General features: G+C 40.5%; 1 protein-coding gene across 2 annotated transcripts in view; it reads right to left on the bottom strand.

Annotated features, from left to right (window-relative positions):
* Window positions 1-2,255: 2,255 nt before the first annotated feature.
* PDZRN4 (PDZ domain containing ring finger 4) overlaps window positions 2,256-24,260 on the bottom strand; it is a 265,473-nt gene continuing 243,468 nt past the window's right edge. For both annotated transcript variants that reach the window (XM_074869353.1, XM_074869354.1), the window contains 5 exons: window positions 21,336-21,434; window positions 19,047-19,109; window positions 14,755-14,856; window positions 11,272-11,388; window positions 2,256-4,534 (listed from right to left, as the gene is read on the bottom strand). In XM_074869353.1, the coding sequence (XP_074725454.1) occupies window positions 3,008-4,534; window positions 11,272-11,388; window positions 14,755-14,856; window positions 19,047-19,109; window positions 21,336-21,434 (1,908 nt within the window). In that variant the 3' untranslated portion in view covers window positions 2,256-3,007. The remainder of the gene's footprint in view (window positions 4,535-11,271; window positions 11,389-14,754; window positions 14,857-19,046; window positions 19,110-21,335; window positions 21,435-24,260) is intronic.

The following is a 24,260-nucleotide window of genomic DNA, read 5'->3' as shown; positions in this document are numbered from 1 at the left end:
ATTTCATCAGGGCAAAACACACCATTTCTTCTCCCAAAGACTGCTTAGGGAAGAAAGGAAATGTCACTAAATAACTGTAGTTAAGAAAAGAAAAAGAAAAACATGGGCTGGTGGAAATCCCCCAGATTAAGGATTGGGCAGGGATGTGCTGATTCCAGCAGGTGAAGGAGGGAGAAAGTGGCTGGGCTCTGGCAGGCATGTGCCAAGCTAGAAACCATGTCACGGTGTGCCACCAGCAGTATTACTCTATCACCTCTCAGTCTTCTCTTCGTCTCACTAGATTTTGACAGAACTCCTCAAATTTGTATGTGTTTCCATTTACAGCCTATTATTTTTGCTATAAATATTGTTTATTTGTTTCTCTAATTATTCCCTATTACTTAATACCTCCCTGCCTGCTATCTCCCTAGAGAAAAGTTAGGTCTTTTCTCTAATTAGACATTGATTTTCCCACTTTTATTTCTCAGTGATGAAATAATATGACATTTTCTGAAGATTCATGTTCTCTGAATTTGGGTGTCATAATAGTTTGAAACGAGCTCTCAGTCATGATTTAATAATGGGAAGAAAATAGTAAGGACTGTGGCTAAGGGAAAGACATAACAGTAGCCATTATCTGGAGCTGAACTCTGATTAGGAATGAGACCTGTCTTTATGAGTGTGATCACTGGAATGCAACGAGGGAAACAGCCAAATCTCTGTGCTTTGATGTCTCCAGAAGAAAAATGTGTACTTTTCTAGATGACTTAGGTTCGTCAGAGACAATCCCCTGGCTCAGCTGGAGGAACAATCTGGTAATAGCCCCTTGAAGCAATATTGTATCATGCCATGATCCTTTCTGGCCTTGGATTCCACCCTTTTTCTAATTTAACGGGAAACATTGGAAACATTTTTCATTGTGCGTGAACAGCTGTATGTTCAGTGAGGATTTAGCATGTTTCCTTGAGTCTGGTGGGGATAATTTTCTGATTATCAAACTGTGAACTGTCAGTGGCATAATTTTCCTAAGCACTTGGGGAGCAGTGTTCTTATGGTATTTACATGCCTGGAGATGCACAGAGCACTGCCAATACCTGCTGGTGCCAAAAGTGGTTAGAAAACAAATGACTGATTTCCAGAATTAGATAATTTTGAAATACCATAGTATGCTTTTCTGCATCTTTTAAAGCCTGAAGCCACGTGACTTCAGCACCTAATCCTATTATCAAAAGCACTTCCAACAGTTAGGAACTGTTGTGAGTCATGTGCAGGGGCAACAAAAATGGGACTACTAGGCAAAGTCTTCGACCCTGCTGACTGCCCAAGACTAGTAATTTCAGCTTGGCATAACTCACTGGGCTGCCATCAGCAGCAGCTCAGAAGATGTCCCAGTGGCAGCCAAGGTGCTTCTGCTGCATGGAGAGACAAGGACTCCATCAGGCACCCTGACAGCAAGTTGTCTTTACTCCTGAGCCCCAGCCAGCTCCCACTGGGGCTTTTCTAAAAGACTTAGATGCTCCTCAATAATAAATTTAAACCTTTAACTCATTTAGTTGCCTTTCATTCTCTGTTTTTCCTTAACTCACCTTCTATGAAAACGTCAGTGACAGCCACTGCTAGTTTTTCTTGCACAAGATTTGGCTCAAAGTTAGGAGAAGTGGCTGAGGGAACTGGGGTTGTTTAGTCTGGAGAAGAGGAGGCTGAGGGGAGACCTCATCACCCTCTACAACTACCTGAAAGGAGGTTGCAGAGAACTGGGGATGAGTCTCTTTAACCAAGTAATAAGCGACAGGACAAGAGGTAATGGCCTCAAGTTGCTCCAGGGAAGGTTTAGACTAGATATTAGGAAGCATTTCTTTACAGAACGGGTAGTTAGGCATTGGAATGGGCTGCCCAGGGAGGTGGTGGAGTCCCCATCCCTGGAGGTGTTTTAGACTAGGGTCGACATAGCGCTTAGGGATATGGTGTAGTTGGGAACTGTCAATGTTAGGTTAAGGATTGGACTGGATGATCTTCAAGGTCTTTTCCAACCTAGACGATTCTGTGATTCTGTGATGTGCTCTGTTTATGTTTTGTATGTATAGAACAAGTAGCAGGCTCAGCCAGGGAAAGGACCCACAGTAATTATCTGACAGCACACAACATGGTAATATATCAACGAATCATTCAATCAACTTATAATCGCAGGTAAGAAAAAGCCAGAAAGACCCAATCACTCCTACATGGTCTGCAAAATGAAAAGCTGATTCATAAGAACTAGTCTATGGAATTGTGTCTTGTGTTCTTGAAATCTCTGTATGCTGTAAATATCATGCATAGTGAAATGACTCACCCATTAAAAGCTCAATTTAAATCAGAGAACTCTTGACTTTTTTTTTTTTCTTAAAGATAAGCAATAATTTATTTCTCTTCCATCTTCACAATTATCACATACTGCCCAGCTACATGGCCAATGCCACTACATAACACAGGAGAATTGCCCACCTACACTTTACTTGGACAAATACAATTGCAATTTACAGATTAAATGTACTGTACAATGTAGTTGGAAAAATGTTATTCTTATCTATATGATGGGATGTGGCATATGATTTATAAACAGATGCAATCTAAGATGTAAAACTTTAAAACTTGTTAAGCCAAGGATACAGTATAAAGCATTTTGTTTTGGTATTGTATTGTTACTAAAGTAGAAAAAAGAGAACTAGAGAAATAAATCCAGATCTTAACTTACAGGATATGTATTAGGTTAAGAAATTAATTGGCTTCTCCACTTTTTTTGTTTTGCTTTTCTTTTTCTTTTTTTTTTTTTTTTTCTACAAATGAATAATATGAATATATTGCAGGATAAAGAAAGACTGCCAAAGAAGGTACCGTTATATGAAAAACAAATGAAAAATTACCAGGTACTTTTGCTTACAAAAAAGGTCAAACTATAAACAGTCACAAAATATATAAAAATGCCACATTGAACGAGGCAATCGTACTCTACCTAAACTGGTAGTATACTCTCTGAAAGAAGTTGCGTTCATACAGTAGTAACTGATAAAAAGGCATTGTGCACTCTTGTGCCATCTGGAGATTTAGCACCGTGTGTCATCAGTTCTTGGATTGTCATCCAGTTGTCCAAGATTTTCTTGTTTCTCTTTTTCATCATCTTTTTGTGACTCAGTTCAATGATGTTAATTTCCTTTTTGCCCTCGCTGCCACTCTGCGGACTTTCCTTAAGACACTCCAGCCTGCTCCTCATCATAAACTCTCGCCTCCTCCTCTGCTCCTTAGCTCGCACCAAATGCTGCTTCCGCTCTTCTTTGCTCCAGTAGCGACCCATCTTCATCTCACTCATTGTATCATCATCTGTCGTCATCCCACTGCGCTCCTCTTTAATTTTTAAGGCACGTTCCTTTAGGATTCTGTCTCGAACTGGTCTCTTTGTGATGTACCTCGTCCCATCACTCCTTATTTTCACTTTCCATTCCATCTTGGGCTCTGCACACTTCTGCGAGTCTTTGCACATGCTCACCAGGCTGAGCTGGCTTTGGGCGTACTCCACAGCAGACTTCTGCTGGATCAGCTGCATATAGCTTTGATAATGCTTTGCATGAGCAGGTATATTCCCGTACCTGTAAGAAGAGCTGTGATATGGAGACAGGTAGGGAATGTGCTCGCTGCTCTGCTTTTCCTGGTCTGTGAATTTACTGCTTTCTGAAGCCAACACTGCATTCTCAGCAGCACTGTTTTGCTCAGTGGGTTTGGTTTTGGTTGAGGTTGTCTCCCTGTTGCTTTGTCCTGAGGATGACTGATTAGCCACGATTGTGCTCCTCAGGTTTTTCCTGTTGGTTATGCTGATCATTCTCTGGAGAGAGTTATCAGGGGATCGCTCCACTGTCAGCGGAGTGCTCCTGCAACTTTCGGCTGTGTTGTAGGCGCTGGAGCTGTCCTTGTCAGACTTCTCAGGGTGCTCCATGATGTCATCCAGTTTGCCTCTTTGTACATCTATGCTGGTGTTATAATTCCTGAACCCTTCATCATGTAAAGCCCAAATGTCTCCATACTGATCCCTCACCTTTTGGAGCCGGTGAGCTTGCATAATATTCTGACATTCAAGTTCAATGTTTCTCAGTTCCTCATTGAGTAGCTGCAGCTCATGCTCCACTCCATCTTGCTCTCTTCTGTTGCACTCTATCATGCTTCTTGAGTAATACAGGTCATAGTCCCCATGGTTTCGAATCTTGCACTTCAATTCCAACAGCTGCCGAAACCTTTCACATTCCTCCTCTGGGTTTCCTATGAAATCAGATTCAATGTATTCCCCAGACACAAAGCTTTCATTGCACTGGAGCTCAACACTTCCTAACGTATCTTGGCTGTGGCCCAGCTCTCTTTTGCTCTGCAGAGTAGTGCTGTTCTGCTCCTCAGGTGCATTTTCTTGCTCCGAGCTCTCGTCATTACGCAGACTTTCATCTGTAGGTCCCACTCCACTGTCCTTCTCATGATTGTTGGACGATGAGGTTGCAGTGTCTGTAGTGCCATCCTCCTCTTCATGTTTCTTTGGCTAAAAAAATGAGCAAACCAAAATGACTATCTAATGCAGACCATATTACATGAGAATATTTTCCAGCTCTGTTTTGCTTAAACAGCTGGGATTGGATTTAAACTGAATTAAAACAGATCACTAAACAGCAATCCTACTGTTCATAGCTTTTAAACATTTCTGAGACTCGTGCTCGGGTGGCCATACCGAGTGAAGTAGATGAATTGCACCACTAGTGACATATCTTCTAAAGTCCAGAAAGAAATATTTCCCTCTCTAGCTAAGCCATCTCTTTGCAGTGCTTAAAGATAACGATCACCAGATGGTGCACTCTTTTTGATTCTGGATTACGGCCAGAGATTGATGGAGCTGAAATCTTCTCAAACTTGGGAAAAAGCTTCAGTACTGGTATAACTTCAAAAAAATAGAGCAAGCAGCTAATCAAACAATGACTAGTACAATCTAAGAGGATGTAAAAAGACTATCTTTTTTTTCTTTAACCAATGAACTCTTTGTTAGCTCCACGGAGACAAGCAGGGTTGAAGCCTACAGAAGGCTAGCCTGTTTCACTACACCCTCTACAGCCCTCTCTCAACACTTCCTGCCTTCAGTAGTCTTTTTCTGAAAGACTGTTCATTCTGAATTCTAGGATTTTGCTTAAGTAGACTGCTCTCCATTGCATCCCTGGAGAACATTTTTGTTGCATAGCTAGAGTTCACGTTCCTTAGAAATAAAACCAGCATTTTACCATTAAGTGTAGAACAACACTGAGTGCTCACCATGGACATAATGTCAAGCTTTTAGGCTGTTGCTTTTTAATTCACACTCCACTCATTGCACCTAACCTATTTATATTCTCAAAGAATGTGAGATAATACCTCTCTGAAGAGACAGACATTTTTTATTTTTCAAACTGGGCAAGCAAAGAATCATGCAGAGTGCAATTTATATGGCCTGTTTGCCAAATATCTAAGCATACATAGTACCAACCAAACACTGTTTCTCCTTTAGGGGGTATAATTGCATAATTTTGTATAATGGTAGTAATAACCAACGGAAAAAAAAAGGTACAGCACACCCAGTGAAAAGAAACAAACTCAAAGAAGCCACTGTCATAATTCCCTTTTTCTCTGCTTTGACAGACAGTAAAACAAGATGAAAATGTGTCTCCTGTCTCATCCTTTCTGCTCTCTCCATGTGCACCTCATGATCACACACCCTTCATCTGTTTTCCTTTCTTCAATTGTTAGGAAAAAATAATGGCCTAGTCTCAGAAAAACAAAAGTAACCTCCACCCCCCAAATGCAATGTAATAGTGGAATAAAATAAATATTGAAAGAAACACAACACCAGGAGAATTCAGTGTCTGTGACAGAGCAGTTAAAAATTCCTGAGAAGATGTTTTAGCAATTTGTTGTCAGACAAGACCTGCAAAGAAAATATTTTTAAAATCATGGCATAGGTTTTTTGCACATACAATCTGCAGTTGATAACAAAATGCACAATAAATGTATAATTGTTATCTAGCTTTGGCAGCCACACCAGCAATGTGCCAATTACTATCTTTCACTCTCCCTAAATGTGGAGAAGCTCTCCCCTTGAATTTAAACATCATGGGACAGAATTGCATTCAGTGTTATTCAAAGGATCATGCAAAGGTTCAATGTTTCTTGATGTTGTAGGGTCAAAATTTTCTTGAAACTAGATTTTGAAACTGCAAGGGACAAAGGCAGACTTTCATGAAAATTCTGTAAGTTTTAAAAATTCAGTGGTACATATTTTCCCCATCTGAGATCCTCTTCAGATCTTTCTACTTATCCACTTAAAAAAGGTTATCTTGTCACAGAAAGTAGCAATATGAAGAGTAGTGCCAATAACACACTAAATGACTATTGTAGAATTGTTCCATAATTCTAATTTATCTATTCTTTCTTTCCTCAGCTTATGCATTGTTGTGAAGGTGTATAAAGTATATTTTTTATTAAGGCCCTTGCTACATTTTTCCAAAGTGGCTGCAACACTTTAGTTCCATTTTCAGGAGCAGCTAGAGAAGTGATGGGAATGCAAGGTTTTTCCACATCACCTGTTTTTTTAAAAGTTCCAAAATGTCATATTACACAGAGAAAAACCCAATGTCTAGAGAATTCTTCATGAAAACCAAGAGTAACCAGAAAGAATAGAACCCCAACCAGCCAAGTGGCCAGGTTATTCACCAGGAATGCTGGAGATTTAGGTTTTATTTTGTATTTTTCTAGTTTACCTTCTCCAAGTGAGTGCTGCCACATAAGCTCTTCTGGTCTCTTCTCTCACCTGCTTTAGACCTGCTCCATCTTGTATTCCCCTCCTCTGCCCCCAAACCTTTCAGCAGAGAAGTGACTCCAGTCAGGGTCGCCTACACTGCACCCCGGGCACTGCACTGTGCAACCCATGTTTCTTACTGCTCTGGAAAATATTTAACTACTGACACAAGGGAGAAGAGCTCCACCAGACACTGGGAGGGCCGTGCTGCAGAAAAGTCAGGAATTTGGGTGCCTGTCCCAAACATCGGGCTCCATTCACACTAGCAAATGAGGAGAGCCAGGATCTGCTCTCTAACCCCGAGGGTGAGTGACAAACCACAATTTGCATTCATATGATTAAACCCATCTTAACCCCTCAAAAAGGGTGACTTATCCATGATGTGTTAGCACAGTTATACAGCTTACAGGAGCTGAGCTCCGTGATGCTTTCTCTGATGTCTCCAGTATGGTGCCACACCACCAAAGATGTATTTGAGCACTTCTGAAAAAATCTGTTGGAAACAGACTTTACAGTTTGGGTCCATGCAAACAACACTTTCAGAATTAGTGGCTCTTGTTTTCCATGCCACTTTTATCAACAGTTTAAACTTTGCTTCTTCAACTTCCACTTGATTTAGACTGAGTGCATATAACACATTGCCATCCACTCATGTGACACTATCCATAATTAACACACACATACACAAGATGTAAACAAAGCAAACCCCATCTTTCCAGTTTAACAGAAATCAGACGGGTGGGATTGATTTGTCCAAATGTAAGTGTCTATAGTACAGGCACCTGAATGTCAGGTAGTCACTTTGGGTTCCCCTCCCTGTCAGGAAGAAACAAGTGCCTGTACAATCAGATTCTTCTCAACCTAAAGCAGACATCCATATCACATTCAATTCTTCCTCAGTATGTGGATACTTGCAGCTAGTCCAATTAACAAAATGGAAAGTAATACAGATATTTATTGTACTGCATGTTTTTGAGATATACTTTTTTAAAAAATTCACTGTGACTCAAGTAAGGTAGCCCCTGGCATTTCTGTCCTGGATTTCTCATGCTTGACAGATCTCCTAACATGTGCAGACTGAGCAGTCTTTTACAACATGAGATTATTTTATTTTGAAAGGTAGCAAGCCTAATTCCAGGTTAAGTCCCTTCTCAAAAACAAGAGATAGTCTCCAATTGTCAGTGCACTGCTTTTGTCAGTGTTATCTATTACCTATTCCAAACTAAGTGTTTGTTTTCAAACATGTTGTCAATCTCATCTACAATTACTTCTGTTTGAAATACCAAAAGGCTCCTTAGGCCTCATCTTTGCAGTGAGAACTCAAATAATGACAAGGTGAACCTGGCAGTGTGTACAATCAAGCAATAAATGAACCTCAAAAGATTCTGCATTTCAGCTCCAGCAAGCATTGATGCCTCTAAAATGGCTAATATTGCAGGAATTCAGCCAGTTTTATTCTCATTTTACAATTTATGATGTATATTTGCACTCAAAACCCAGACTGTTACTAAAGTTTGAAGGCAGTGAGATTCAGTAGAAGGTTTTAATAAACATAGCCACTGGGCTCTCCTGTCAGTCTCTGTCAGTGAGAGGGAGACTGACCACAGTGAGAGGAATCTTGAGTAGCAGGCTAACCGCGAGGTACTCCAGCCACAAGGGAAGACTGGGATTGATTTCAGTGGTGCACTAAAAGGGAAAATGCCCTTCTGCAAACAGTGCTGTTCTTTTAAAACAGGCCTCTCTCAAAAAAGAATTTCCTCCAGATATTTTCACTGCATTTCAGCTCTGGATGAACTAGAATGAAATTTGTATCTAATTCTTTCTCTTCTTAATAGGTTTTTATATATTTCATGATATCGATAAGAATTTCTGCATGGCAAATGTATGGTATTCTTTTGAAAGTTATCTCTGCTGCACAATGAACTGTGATGTTGTAAAGGGGAAGGAATACAATGAGTTATAAAATATGGAGAATTACATCTTTCCTCAAGGTTTATTGGACTATACAGAGAAGATACAATTCTTGACCGAATTCTATAGAGTGGCTCAAAACCATACAGAAAACACATGACTATCTACTTGATTCTTCAGTTATGAACTGTATAAAATTTTTCCGTGACAGTTCACACTAACTGTTAAAATGGCATTCTGAAAAACAGACTCATATTTGGAAGGATATTCTGCCATAGTGTGTATTCATTCCTGCAGCTTGCAAGATTCATTATGCCAGAGGACTGTGCTTTAGTTCACAAAAACCAAGGCTGGCATTGGAGTGAAATCTCCTCGGCCAGCTGGGGACTTGAAGATACTCAGCTTGGCCACTGGCAGCTGCAACGAGAGCAGTTTCATCACTCTGATGGATTATGTGATTCACCTCAGGAAACTGCTAGGTTTCCTAGCCTAACAAGGAGTAAAGAACCAGTTTTCCAACTTGCTGAGTCACTATATAGAGTCTAGAGATACAGCAGCTGTCACAAATTACTGATGCTCCATTACACACCAAGCTGCATTTGGTTGATTCGATTACTCATCAGAAGGGCAAAGAAATATCTGGTTGTCCTACAATTACTTCAAGCAACCCAATGTCAGACACCGACAGAGCACAAGCGACCATAATTTTTTCAAGTGTAGCTCTCTTCTACAGTAATATAAAATCTCAATAGAGGGAAAAAAATTATCCTTATATAAGATCCCAGTGGGGAATAAACAGTCTCAATGGGTTCTGTGAAATCACTTCACAGAACACCACTGTTCAATTATTAACACTATCTGCAATCCAAATTCAGTGAAATTCGGTTCTTGACAAGAACTTGGGAGTGGAAGGTGACAACTGTGAAGTGATTTCAGAGGTCTCAACATGTCACGTGAGGGGCTAGTAGGAGTTTGTAGATAGACCTGCTCAAGAATTTTGACTGGAAGTGGGGGTTTGCATGAAAATGTCACTGTGCAAAGGAAATTGCTTTGTGAAGAACAAGTGTTCTTTCTGACTGGAAGATAAAATCTGTAGTTAAAAAAATAAACAAGATGCCAAATATCATTTCAAAGTAGCTAGTCGTGCAGTAGTTAGCACATGTAACCTGGGAAACTGAGGCTTGGCTCACGGCCTGAAAAAGAGGGTGATAGCTAAAAGGCCACTGTAAATCCTGTTGCCAGGCTCCCTTCACCTCTGATCCTGGAGTTACTCCACTTTATGTAAATAACTAAATGCTTATAAGATCAAGGATGTGTAATCTGATCTATCGTATTCCAGGTAATTGACTTAATTATTCTGTCAGTGTCTCTACCCCAATGAATATTTCATTTATATACAGTGAATAGCTTTAACAGGAGCTATCACCTAGTTAATAGCCCAGCATCATGGCTGGAGGGGAGGTGAGGAGGGAACTGTCTAGATGCAAGGGGAGGTGAGGAGGGAACTGTCTAGATGCATGTTCAGGCCCCCAGTGTGACCAGGTGGTGAGGTACTTGAAGACAGGTCTCCTGTTAGCCAAATAAGCTCCCTGGTTTCCAGAAGGAGAGTTCTCACAGTCTTTCTCCTTCACTTCAAATAAAAATGCCTTGGGCTTTGCTTTCAAGCAATTCAGAATGGGGAAAAAATTGTAGCTCGCAAATTTCTGTGGGTAGAAAAACAGTTTCTCCCCAGCTGCATATATGCAGAAGCCAGAAGATGAAGTTGGATTTTATTTCTTTGGCTCCACACAGGTGTGCATGCTGACAGATCATCTGATCTGGGAGTGGATAAGGTCACTTACGTCTTCCACAATAAAGTACAACTGAGAAGACCCACCCCTTAATGAAATTGTATGGCTGGGAGTGCACATGCATCTTTGCCACAGTCACACCACTTGCAGCACATATGGGCAGGTAAAAGTCGGGACAGCAGCAAGCTGAGATTATGGTAACAATATGCTTATTTGTCTCCATTAACAAAACAAATGCTGAGCTGTGCGCTGCTGGTATAAGAAAAATACACTTGTATTACCAAAACACCTGTTGTTTATTTTAAACACCTTTTCCATCTTGTTTTGCAAGCTCTGTGGCACAAGGGATGGCTCATACCTTTCATGCATACAACAAGAGGGGCACCTATCCCAGCTCGGAGCTCTAGGTGCTACAATGATACAATTCATAAAAAAAAAAAATTGACATAAAATATAACAACATAAACTCCAAACACTTTAGAATTAAAGAAGGAAAGCAATATTATCCCAAGAGTTCAGAGAAAATGAGAAATCTGCACTTTTCACAGCCTCCTAAATTGTTTGCTAACTTGTCATACTGGGCCTAAGCATCTATTGTTCTCCTTTTCCTTACCTACAGTGTGCCAGAGTTCACAGCATTTTAGAGACAGAATTCCATCAAAGCCTTTGACCCCATTTTACAGTGTACCATGTTGTTCTCTATTAATAAAAAAGTATACTTAGCAAAATTTCAAATTATAGGTTTACTAGCAGCCCTACCTGCTCCGCCTCGTTGGCTGTGTACTGCATTGCTTCATTATGCTGTTCTTCCAACATTTCCAAGTTTAAGTCCTCTAAGAATTCACTCCTTTCATCATCCAGCCACCCTTCCTCCAGCTGCAAAGAATACATTAGCACATTATATTATGTTAGCAAGGACACATGCTAAAACAGGGTAAACCCAAATGGCAATGCTTGACTAGTTCTTTTTATCCTAATGATAGGAGTTCACGTCTCAAAAAGAGAAGAAGAAAAAAAAGGATAAAAAATGGGACTCATGCCTTTTATCCTTTCTTGAAACAGTATGACTGATTTTCTCTCATAATGAAGGAGACTGCACAGCACAGACATTATTTCCTTTCAAAAGGTATGAAAGGCGCAGCGCATAATCCTGAAGCTGTCATGTTCATTACTGCCGAGAGCCCCCGCACTGAAAGAGCGGCAATGCTACTAATAGGGCCAGGAGGCAACTGGATTCTTTCCTCCACAACCTCCATCCCAGTGTTGTGCCCTGCTGCCACCACCTCAATAGAAACCTTATGTTGCGTTTCTGTCACCATTTTCCCATTGATCTTCCAGGTAAACAAACAGAGGACAGTGACAGGAGGTTATTTTTGTTCTTGCAGTGTGCCTGGAAGCAAGGCTTATCTGTTTGTTTGTTGTTTTCCTCAAGTGTAAAACAATACTTTGACATTTGGTGAAGACAGTGTTGCTGAAAGACAGGAAGGGATGCTATGTTTTCTGTCAAGTGAGTGTATCCTCTTCCCACACCCACTTTACTCCCTTCACATCTTTCTAAACTGATAAAACAGGCACCCCGGCCCAAAATGGCATTCTCCCCATTTTGTTCATTGTGCACATCTGTGCATGTGGCACACATCCATTTGTATCTGTAATCCCTTGCCAGATGTCACGCTGTGTTGTAAAGGAAAATATTGGTCAGTGGCACTCCTGGCTATAATGACGAGCTCATAGCAGACGAAAACACTTATTGTTTTGTCACTGGTGAAGGAACCAGAGGAAGAAGGTGACAAAAAGATGACAAAAGGTAAAAGTCTCAGCATTAGACAATTACAAGAGTACCAACTATTCATGTCCCAAGACAGCAAGAGCAATGTAACATGGGCCAACACCTACAGCAGAAGTACCACTGCCTCAAAGCCAGGAGAGCTCTGGCCACAGATGCCATTCAGAAAAGTTACACCAAACTAGCAAGTAGCTGTTCAAAGCCACACAAGGAATGATTGATGCTCTGTGGTACTTCTAGATGTATACTGTCAGGAAACAATTGTTTCCTTCACAAACTCTGATGTGTTTTTGCCCATGCCAATGAACTCTTTCCTCTTATAAGAAACAAGCCTTTCACCATTTCCCTTGGCAAAGTCAGCCTTTAACATTTTGGGATTAGAAGTAGACTTTTTTTCTTAAGGATGTAATTTTTACATTTGTCCTTAGTGGGACTTTTAAGCCATTCTCTGAACCATCTGGTACTGGCCACTAGTTTTGTTTACTTGTCTTGTTTGCTTTTTTCCCCAAAAGAAAAACATAAACATAGCCTTCCTCTACCATAAAGGACGCAGTTGAACTTCCCTCATTTGAGGAAATTGCAGAGATTAACAAATCTGGAGGACAAAAGATGAATCTCACTTGGGCAAATCTGCTGCTTCGATTGTGGAAGACCCAGTACCTAACTAATGGGAATGCTTATGTTATGCTACAACTTTTAGAATAAAAATAATATATGGCTTAGTATACATGTGCACTACATAACTCTGTGTGCACATACACACGTGAATGCACATACCTATGCCATTTGTTTACATATTAAAAAGGTTGTGCGCTCCTCCGGCGTTCTGTTTCAAAACTTAATTATTCATTGGTATTCACTGCTCAAATAAATGGTCAGAGAAGGTTTTCGTCCCTGTTACCGAATGAATGTGCTCAGCATTCACCCTTCACGATTGCAATACTTCCATTACCATTTTCTATCTAGAAATAAAATCCTGCTTAATCCTGCTGTCTTTTACCAGAGTCAAAGAAACACTACTAGCGGAAATCAGTTTGTCGACAGCCTGATTGCTGACATACTATGGCTTTTTCTTCACTTTTGTATGAATATGTTCACAAAACACATAAATTAAACAAAATTCAACACCAAAGCCCCAAACCCAAACCAAAACACACTTCTATAATTTGGAAAGAGCATTCAGATGGGAAGTTATAGTGGTATAGCTAAATAATTCCTTATCTCATATTGATGTAACTGTTTCACGTTGACCAGTCTAAACAAACACAGAGCATGAATTTTATAAGTGGGTGGGTTTGTGCTCCCTACTGAAAAACAAAATCTTATTGAAAAATAGTAAGAATAATATAAAAAAAAACTCTTTCAAAACTTCTGCAACTTCCAGTGAGGGCAACAATTTTGCAGTATAAACTGATGCATGACTTTTTCTGCTGTACTGTCATTAGTTTTATGGGAATTGTTTAGATTCCTGGAAAACATGAAGGGAATGAATGCTGAAATTGTGACTCTTTTATAACTACTGTATTCAAGTAGAGATTCCAAGTGGCACTGAATTACACTTACTCAATTTAATTTATACAGAGTACACAGCTAGTGAGACTGAGAATATCAGATCAATAGTATGAGAGACAAATGGCAATATAACCAACTCTGAATTGTTGGCAGATGGAGAGAACAGTGACAATATAATGTCTTTTTGCTCTGCAATGGCCTCTAAACAGAATATAAAGGGAAGTACAAACAGTACTCTTCTTCCACTCTACCTCTCCTTTAGTCTGATGATCAACCTAACATCAATGAAATGAAAAATTCTTGGCATGGCAAGATTCTTGGCATTGGCATAATTTTATTTTTAAAACCACAGAAATGTTTCTAAAAGCTTTTGAAAATGCACCTCCCAAGACATAATTTGTAATGTACAAGCAGGTTTTTGTGACCAGGGTGCTTTGAAAACAATTAGATCCAGGTTTGCTGAACAGTACTGTAGTGAAAATTCCACAACTGGCACATAAATGAACAGTTTACACGCCTGCTTATAAGTGCACAGGATAAAAAGAGCCATCACCAATGACCAGCTTTGTGTAAGTTCATATAAATGACTGAGGTAAGTATGGGAAATTTATCCTCAAAACAAACAAGAGTCATGTAATGAGTAACACATAGTTTTCAAGTTCCACCTCATAGTTTATGAATATCATATTAGTGCTGTCAGCTTTATTTTTATGTCTGCTTACTCTGTCTGCTGGAAAGGAATTGCTTAGTTTGGGGAAAAAAAGCCCTAGTAATATCATGTTATTTTCTCTGTTGGCTAAACAGGGTCAAAGCTCTGCAATTATCTGGTCCCTCCTTTTGTCAGGAACTCTGTCATTCCTATTTCTCTGCAGTTCATCACTTACAGTGACAGTGAATGTACGGTATAACCCAGGTTCTGGCTCAGAGCATCTCTTTAGTCTAACCTGCATCTCTGGTCTTGCAACCAGCAACACAATTTTCTTGCATTCTTCACTGGAGAGCAATGCCACTGCCTCTTCCCGATTCTGGACATCTTGGCCATTTATCTAGAAAACAAATGAAAGTGGCACATTAGTTTCTATTTCCACAAAGCAACACACAATAAAGGGCAGATATCAGCTCATTTGAGCTGAATGTATGGACAATGAAACTTGCGCAATGGGCTCATCTTCAGCCCCTCAGTGGTAAGTGCCTTCACTCAATTATGCGCTTACTGTAAGAGCGGTATCGATCGTTGAAGGATGGCGGACATCAGAGGAAGCAGTTATGTTCATAAATGTCCAGCCTGCGCCCTGGTAACATACATCTAGCAACACAATTAACCAGCCCCTGACAGGTGACGTTCATCTTTCTCCGTTCAGAGTAATGGAAGTGTCACTCTGAGATAATAGTGCTGGTGGAAGCAAGACTGGTAATGCTACAGCTGAAATCAGTCACACTGTATGCTGGTAGAGAGCCAATTAGAGAGCTACAGTATTATCTCTCACCAGGCAATGCTCACAGGCCACTGCTTATTGCTGCTCCATTTAATCATTTCATATTTGTGTGGACAGCTTAGTATCCAGAACCACACAAAACATATGTATCCCCCTTACAAGGGGATAATAAAAATAAAAGTGGTTCTTCAACGAGAATGTGCTTTTTTCGTTACTCTTCTCCTATTCTGTCACCTCATTGAAACAGCCTTGTACATGACTGCATGGTAACAAACACACTCTGCATTGTCTAAAACATTTTATTGAGGGAATCAAACAGAAATCTTATTTTCCATGTGTATTTGTTTCTGTCTAATTCACAGAACAAGAGGCAGATTATTCTCATTGTAGCAACAAAAGACCACACTTGGTCTATTTGAAAATGGGTGAAAACAAAAGTGCATGATACAGGGAAATGATCACCTGCTTTGCAACTTATTTACTTATAGCAACTTATAATGATTTCTGAATATTGCTTAATAATCCTGCTTGCCCTGACTGTTCTGTGGAAACTTACCAAGGACTACTGTGTTTGTCAAAAACAAGAGACTTGTCCTTGGGGAGCAGATGTGTTCTAACAAGCTAAGTCTTTACAGAGTACAGATAGCCATGTATGGACAGTAGAAACTAGTATGCTAGTGCTTTTAGATAAGATAGAGGGAGTAAACCGGTTGGGATCACTCTTGTTGTTTGAGAAATTAGTTAGGAGAATCTGCGCATGCTCCGAGGAATGGGGTGAAAAGTACAAGGTGAGGAAGTCTGTGAGCCTTCCTCCAGAAGACCCCCGAGGATGACTACCAGGAGGCAATGCGCAGGCGCAAAGATAACATAAACTGCTGACGCAAACCTTTTGAACTAACTCCACCTTACTAATACATATATATGTTTGTATTGTGTGACTCTGAATATGCATATCCACACTCTATAAATTTCTGGTAAAATGTGCTGTTGGTGTGCAAGCTTTGTGGAGAAATCCCCTTGCACCCCAGCGCCAGAATAAACATACGTGCTTTATAACTCTCTCCAAGTTGTAGAGTCTGTTTCCGCGCGTCATACAAGACAGAAGGATCTTAATATTTGGGGGAAATAAAATCTCATAAGGGCTTGATTTCAAAGTAATGAGAACTTGCTGGTAAAAAGTAAAGTGAAAGTTGCATTTCTGCACATATGTTTAGCCTGAAAATCTTGACTCAAACCACAGCTTTAATTCAGGTCAAAGAAAACCCCAGTGTATCCTGATTATCTAATCAGCAATAAGTAAAATGTCTGAGACCTTTCAAAGCTTGCATGAAGGGATAGCTGCGGTCTGTGGGAGACCAGACAACCATTATGTAACACAGAGCTGCCCTAACCTGAAAAGCGGAGATGCAGCCACAGAGGTGCAGAAGCAGATCTCCAGCTTGTGCTAGACACTCCCAGCTGCAGTGGCTACTCTGGCGATTCCTATCAGCCGAGCAACTGCCCACCTCTTGGCCCCACACAGCCTGGAGATGCCCATCCCACACCAGCTGCACCATCATGGGGGATGAGCAGGACTTCAGCCTGCCCCACAGCATCTTACCCCCATGGACAGCACTTGTCAGCCTGAAGGTTCACAGCTAAAAATAGCAGAAGTTTAGGCAAGTCTTACTAGGACTGTCCTCATAAAACCTTTCCCTTGACTTTGTAATATTTCATGTAAAATACTCAGGCTGTTCTCAGATGCTTAAGGAGACTGGGAAGGTGACGAGACAGGTTTCTGAGAATGAGAAGGGGACAGTTTCAGCCTCAAAAACATGAGGAAATCTGCTGTAATTTTGTGAGAAACACAAAAAACAGAGCATCCCTCCCAGACTTAACCAATGTCATCCACCATCCACAGAAAATGCCCCCACGCTCAAGGATCCTGCTCTCTCCCAGGCTCAGTGTAATCTCCCCGTAATGGCACTGTCACCTTCTATTTCTCTGAGTTATCTCATCAATAACAGTAGATAGAGGGTCAATGTGTTTTCAGATATGAAAGTAAACCCCACATAACTCTCTGGGTGTTAATTTTAATGATCAAACTCATAGCTATCTATCAACACTGACATTAAAGTAATGCTCCAGTCTACAAAAGGATGGCAGAATTACCTATGCTTTTCTCTTGCTCCTGGAGTCTTTACTCAAAATTGAAATGAATTTTATTAGAAACTGGAGAACATTTGCCTGAACTGCTGTTGGCTCTCCACCCAGAAATTTTAGAAAGCAAGAAAGAAGCAGAAAATGGACCTACCCTCTATTTGCTTATTTTGAAATGCATAGAATAGGAATGAAAGTTGTTCTACTCGGTCAAATAAACTAGTTTGTTTTTTTTTTTTTTTTTCTGATTTTTGAAAGTTAAAAATATTATTATAACTTGTTTTCTTTCTTCAGTAAGTATTTTATAGAAAGATGCAGAAGGCAGTGCACTGACTTTTCCACACCTAGCCACACCCCATGATGTGGTCCTGTAACTCCAGGTACCACCAAGGAACTCACTGATCTCACCCCATGGTGTCTGTGTCTTCTGAGGGGGGAACACCACCTGTCTGTGTCTTCTGAGGGGGGAACATTTTCACATTCTCAAACAAACAGAGAATAAACCAGCAGCCCCCAGGTGAGCCCTGACATTAAAATGTAACTTATTATTTCTTCTCCAAAAGATGGGCCACTTTGGTAAGGCAGCTTGTAGATCCTGTTGTGTTAGCTAGACTCTCAAAGCTGATACCAGGGTAAGAGATAGACGTACACGTTTCAGCAAAGACATTTCCTGCAGAAATGAGAAAACTGGAGGGAAGGAACAGGCTGATCTTGAGACAACCTGAAAGCTCACATGCCCAAATTAATGAAGGGCAGTTGTGGAACCTGTTACAGAAAAGTGACTACTTCTGGGGCTTCAGCAAAAAAAGGTCAAAATACAAGGGAAATCAACTGAGAACCAGAACTAAAATGCTACAATACAGCAAAGACTTTCCAGTCTACTGATTTTTGGTAGCTGTTTTGTGATTTTCTCACTGGGGCAAAAAATGCACTATTCATTGCCAGCTGAAAATGGAAACCCATTGTCATTTTAGCTACTTCCCTCTCTGTACAGGTACACTGCCCTCCTCCAGAGCCAGCAGCTGTCAACCCTCACCCACAGGGGCTATGCTGTATCACACAAACCTGTCTTTGGGGCAGGTCTTTAAATGATTAGATCAATTGAAACGAAAGGTGGAAAAAAAAGCCGAGGTGAATTAGAAAAGAACTCAGAAAAGCAATGTTTTATTAGTGAAGGAAAGAAAATATTAACAAAAGCCTAACGAACCCCCTCCTCAAGTAAGTTCAAGATCATCCTTCACTAACAGCACATTTTTTTGTATGAAAACTCTTACCACCTGTGCTCAGTACAAGTGAGTTTTATCCAAATTTATGTGATTGGTGAATGATCAGCAAGTCTCTGACGCCCACATTTATGTCTGCAGGATCCCTGTCTAGAATTTGACTCCAAGATGAACATAGTGGAAATGAGATTTACTAATAAATATGGCAAAAAAAGACATGAGACATAAGGGCATGAGCCAGAACGAGTTTGTCATTCTCATTTTTCAGTACATGCACTCTAGCTCCCAGCTATTGTGTTAAAAAACAGACAGACATGGATTTTCTCATCGATCACAGTAATAAAGAGAACTACCTTCCCTCATTAACAGTCCACAGAGAAGACGGCACTGTGTGTTTGTCTGAAGAAAGAGTTTAAGGAAGAGTCTATTGTCACATACTTGCAAAATGCGGTCTCCTTCACGGATCCGGCCATCTCTGGCAGCAATGCTGTTTGGATCAACCTGCACAGGAAGATATCCAGTAAGTGAACATGGAAACATTTTTACTGGAAATGACAACAGCTGCACAACTGCACAATTTGAAAAAGTACCATTTTTACTCTATACAAAGGCAATCTGAAATTTCCTTTAGTCATATGAACTCAAGTTCTTAAAATAATCGTATAAACTTGTTTCAGATAAAAGCCTAAAGACAGAAAGGGTTGGAAGCATATGATTTTCAGATTAATACTTTCCTATGCCACCATCAGGCATTAACCTTCAGCTGTCAGAGCACTAAGAATTAATGACAGAGTTCTGGAAGTTCACTATGGACTAGGGTGCTTCCGCAGCAGTTGATACCTCTATACAAATGGGTCTGTCTTTGGGAAAAGAGCAGGTTTATTTTTCTTTCATGGAAACATTTACTATTAAATTATTATCTCGGTTATCAATCTGTTATTTCCTCTGGAATTTTGCAGCTCGTGAGAAAACAGCAAAAAAACCCCAAAGGATCTATATTCTGTAGATCACTCACAGGTACTGTATATCATTCCTGGTCTGAGTCAGTTAATTTTAAGTTAGTTTAACCTAAATAGATGTTTAGGGTTCCATTAACAGTTTATCAAAGTCACTATAGCTCATCCCTGAGCAATGATCTACTATTCATTGCAGGGCAATTCGATCTATCACCTTTCACTTGATGGTTATCTTAAATCACTTATTTTGCCTCGTCATGCCATAAGCTATTTTTTCAAACCAAGCATTTGAGTTGAGCATTTGGTTTGCAGGTTACATCCTCTACAGCTGTTAGATATTATTTTCTTCTTATGCATTGTCATAGAAAGAAAAAATGATTCTGAAGTGCTTAATCAACTACAAAAGACAATACAATTACATTCACTTTAAAAGGTCTGAGAAATTCCTATCATGTAGGAAAACCAGCACATTTCAGATATAATCCTGGAGTGTATTAAGAGATTCCTGCACTTTCTTTGTCCTCACAAGGTCAATTAGACTTTAACAGCAGCGCTTATACAACTGATGGAAGACTTATTCTTTGGTAGTTTTGTATTAATTCCTCACTCTTGTTCCAATGCCGTGCTTTTCAGCTTCTTTGACATTGCTGCTGGCCTGCAAATGTGCAATCTTACCTTCATCCCTGTTCACTGATATGTAGGAGAATTCTCTCTATTGATCCTCTCTGTCCATGAACTTCACTCAGAATTTAGAATCACAGAATGATAGAGTATCTCAAGTTGGAAGGGACCTATAAGGTTCATTGAGTCCAATTCCCTGCTCCTTGCAGGTCTATCTAAAACTAAACCATATGACTAAGAGCATTGCCCAGATGCTCCTTGAACTCTGACAGGCTTGTCGCCGTAACCACTTCCCTGGGGAGCCTGTTCCAGTGACCAACAACCCTCTCATTGAAGAACCTTTTCCTAATGTCCGTATTTGGTACAACATGTCACAAAAGCAACAAATTGGGAACACAGTTCACACAGGAAAATCACCAGTGACCTTGGACTCACAAGAGTTCTGCTTTCTCCAGAAAAACAACCCTCTTTGAATGGCTGGAGACTCAAAGGGAACTAGTGTTCCTGGAAGTCTTGTGGACTGACCCTGTGAAACACTAACACCCTGTGATTTGTGGTGGACGCCATCTTTTCCTGGTGAAGCCAATGAAAACCTGAGGGTTCATCCCATCTCAGTATTCAGTATTCTATTTTTTGTCTGGCAAAAAAAATATTATTAGTCTTCCTGACATATTCCTCTTCCAAGCCACTCTCTCCACCCACCTGTAGTATGCTTGTGTGTACCACAACTGTGACAAACCCGCAGATAATAAAATAATGAATATCCGCTGTTATAATTACCAAGGCTGTGTCAGGGGCAGAATGCAAGCAGGGTGTGGAGAAGGTGCTTTTCTCCTTAAAAACTGCCTGATTTCCATCGTAAGGGCAGATTTCTTTCAAAATTCAGACCATGCTCAGACTGCTTTGTATTTCCCTAATTATAATGTTGTAGTTAAAAACATTCACATTAAAGAAGCTCACTAGTAATAATTACACTAGTTGGGCAACATAATTTAATTTGATAATCCAAATGAATTGAAAGTGACACATGCTGGCTGATGGCCGACACTTCTGCACTCTGGTCTCGGAGAACTAGCTCTTACATTCTCTGGCACTTTCAGCCCCCCACCACAAGCATCTCCCATGCTCCTCCCCATTGCCATGTCCTTACCTCGCTGACATAGATCCCCGTGTCCTCCTCATCATCAGTTCTGTAACAAACAGTCAGCCCCAGCTTCTCCTGGCTGCTAATGCGGCACAGCTCCACCTCCTACAAGAAAACATGCATGCTTGTATGGTGGGTTTTGCCAATGGTAGAAAAAATCGTGTAGCACAAGGGAACACCAAGCCACTGACATACTCCTACTGCAGGACATGCTCATACTGTATGACCTACTCATACTGCCCAGTCTTGAGACACAATATTTTGCGTGTCACTTTAAGGGGGAAAATATTCTGTGAATAAAGAAGGAAATCCCAGTACATTGCAGGTTCAAGCTATATAGAAACAGTTCAGTAAGACATGACGTACTTTGAGAAATATGGCTGTGCATTGATTTTGCAGTTTTTTTGCTTTCGTATAACAGAAGCTGACTTACAGTATATTACATAGTCATTTTAGTCCTATCACATCACCTATTGATTTACAGGATATAAGACAGACTGGCTACACATCAATCAATCCATCACACAAGTGCTATTCCCTTCTATCAGCAATCCAAGCCATAAAGCAAACACACACCCTTCCATTAATAGCATAATTCCTCCCCTGGCCAGTTTAGTGCCATAGCTTCATTGAAGAAGCTGTTAGGTAACAGAAGGATGCTTCAAGGAATCTCCTGTGGAGCTGAACAGCCGTGGCATCCTCCTCAATTGTGAGATGATGCAGAAAACATATTTTTAGTGCCAGATGTCCCAGCAGTGGCATCTCATGAAAAGTGCAAGTTTTAGGGCAGATGGCACAGTGATAACTACTACATACACCCATCTGAGTTAAGCATCTTTAGGGTTTCACGGGGGAATCATTCACAAAAATGCAAAGCTGCACTTGGTTTGAACACCGTGTAACAAGTAATTTTAATAAAGCACGATGAATCCAATAACACAGAGTATTAGCTTGGTTGCAAATGGGAAACTTTAGCTGATATATACATTTAAAGGGAGTTTGCAGGTGACATTTGGAGCTTAACAGCTTCTGCTTCTCATGGCTGTGCAAAAAAAGAAGAGAGACAAACTCATGCTTCAGTTCTCAGTCTGTGATACAGAGCTTGTTCCTCCCCATCCCCAGAGATGTCACGCAGGTTAATCCATAAACAGGCACAGGGTGCACAGCAGTGAGGACTCACTACTGAGTCTGATCAAGTTGTGGGGACCAGGTGTCAAAACGGCACAACTTGCAGAAAAACCTGAGGTTCGCACACATGGGTTAGCCAATGAACCCCGTGCCATTTTCATTTCAGCTGAACATCTTTCACAAAGTGCATTGCTATGGCTCGCTCCCCTACTTCCTCACCAACATACACATCTACATGGGTTCAGTACCTGCATAAACCCTATAAACTTCTCCATAGACTGTCTTAATGAAAACTAAGAAAATGTAGAAAATACCATGAAGCCTGTAGTATTCTTTAGTTTTTCTTAAATGTGGCAGGAGTTTTAAATAGGGTGGTAAGAAGTGGAATTAGTCACCAGTGCACATTATACATCAAGTTTGAAAGAAGAAACATGGGCCATGTTTTATTAGGGAAGAGAATTGCAGTGACCTGATTTTGGCATTGGGAGCGAAAGTATGTGTACTGGAGGAAGGCTATTCAAAACCCATAATAATTGATGCCTCCAGAGGGAAAGAACACTTGACTAGAACTGTAATATTAGGGAGAAATTACAGTAACAAAACGGCTTCAATTACAGCAACAAGCTATACTTCTAAGGAATAAAGAAGCTTGCGGACCCTTGGAGGCCTATAAGAAAGCCTAAATACACCATAAAGGACTGAGACTGGGGCCTTTAAATCAAGGCAAATGAGGAGCTGTGCACAAGCTGAAATCCATTGACTTTCATTGTCCTGCTGGCACAACCTCCTGTCTCACTGCACTAAGGCTGGACAGGGGCCCCAAGGACTGCTCTGAACATAATTTCTTTGGTCGGGAATGACCTTGAAGTTCTTGTGGATGATTTGTCTCAAAATGTTACTACAAAGCTGTACAAATGTTTCAGGCTGCAAACAAACTGAATCCTTTAAGTGTGGTGGCTTAAAGAGCAGAATAAATTAAACATTTAGGGCATGAAAGAGTAAAGGAAAATGAGGATGACACTAGAGGCTCCATCCTGGGAGTCCAAAAGGTTTGCTAAAACTGTCTCTGGGAACCAGCTGATGACAAGTATCAGTGACTAATATCCTCTGACTGGGATGCACCAGTCCTGGTTGTGCATAGTGCTTGAGTTGCCACAGCTTTCGTTTCTCCATCCAGTGACAGAGCTTAGAGCTGAGATCTGTACTCGGTACTCTTGCGACTACCTCTTTCCTAAATGACTCTGTGGGGCATAGTTTGATGACTGCGCATGGCTGTGGCCACTTAGAATCTGTAGATACCTATAACTGAGATAGTGGTACTTGGTGTTAAAGGCCCAATAAACATTTTGTGTTTTTCAGTCTAGACTCAGGTACGTACTCAAGTAATATCTCATTCAGCATGAGGGAGAAGTTGGATGAGGTCTCTTACTTTGCATTGGAAGTCATTCCAGATAACTGCCTTTTTACCACTGCACATATGCACTACTAACTTCATGGCATCTTCTTTTTTACAGCAAACACAATACATCCTGGCCACATTCAAACAAATCAGGCTTGACAAAACATGTTTGGAAAATTTAGAACCCCTTTGTAAAATATTAAATCATCTCTCAAAGCAAAAGCCCACAAATCTGATCTTTATATAACAAGCACATCTGAAACAACTTCAACAGAAGAGCAGCGATTGAGACACTAGAGAACCTAGACCATCATGGGCAAAGGCATTTGACATTGGACTTTGTGACAGACACTTTTTAGTGTTTTTTTTCCCTGACTGGTCTTTAACAGAAGAAACAATAAGTT

Source organism: Strix uralensis, chromosome 5 (genome assembly GCF_047716275.1).
Source record: "Strix uralensis isolate ZFMK-TIS-50842 chromosome 5, bStrUra1, whole genome shotgun sequence".
Classification (NCBI taxonomy): domain Eukaryota; kingdom Metazoa; phylum Chordata; class Aves; order Strigiformes; family Strigidae; genus Strix; species Strix uralensis.
The sequence above is the reverse complement of the archived record's forward strand: the minus strand, read 5'-3'. Positions and strand labels throughout refer to the sequence as shown.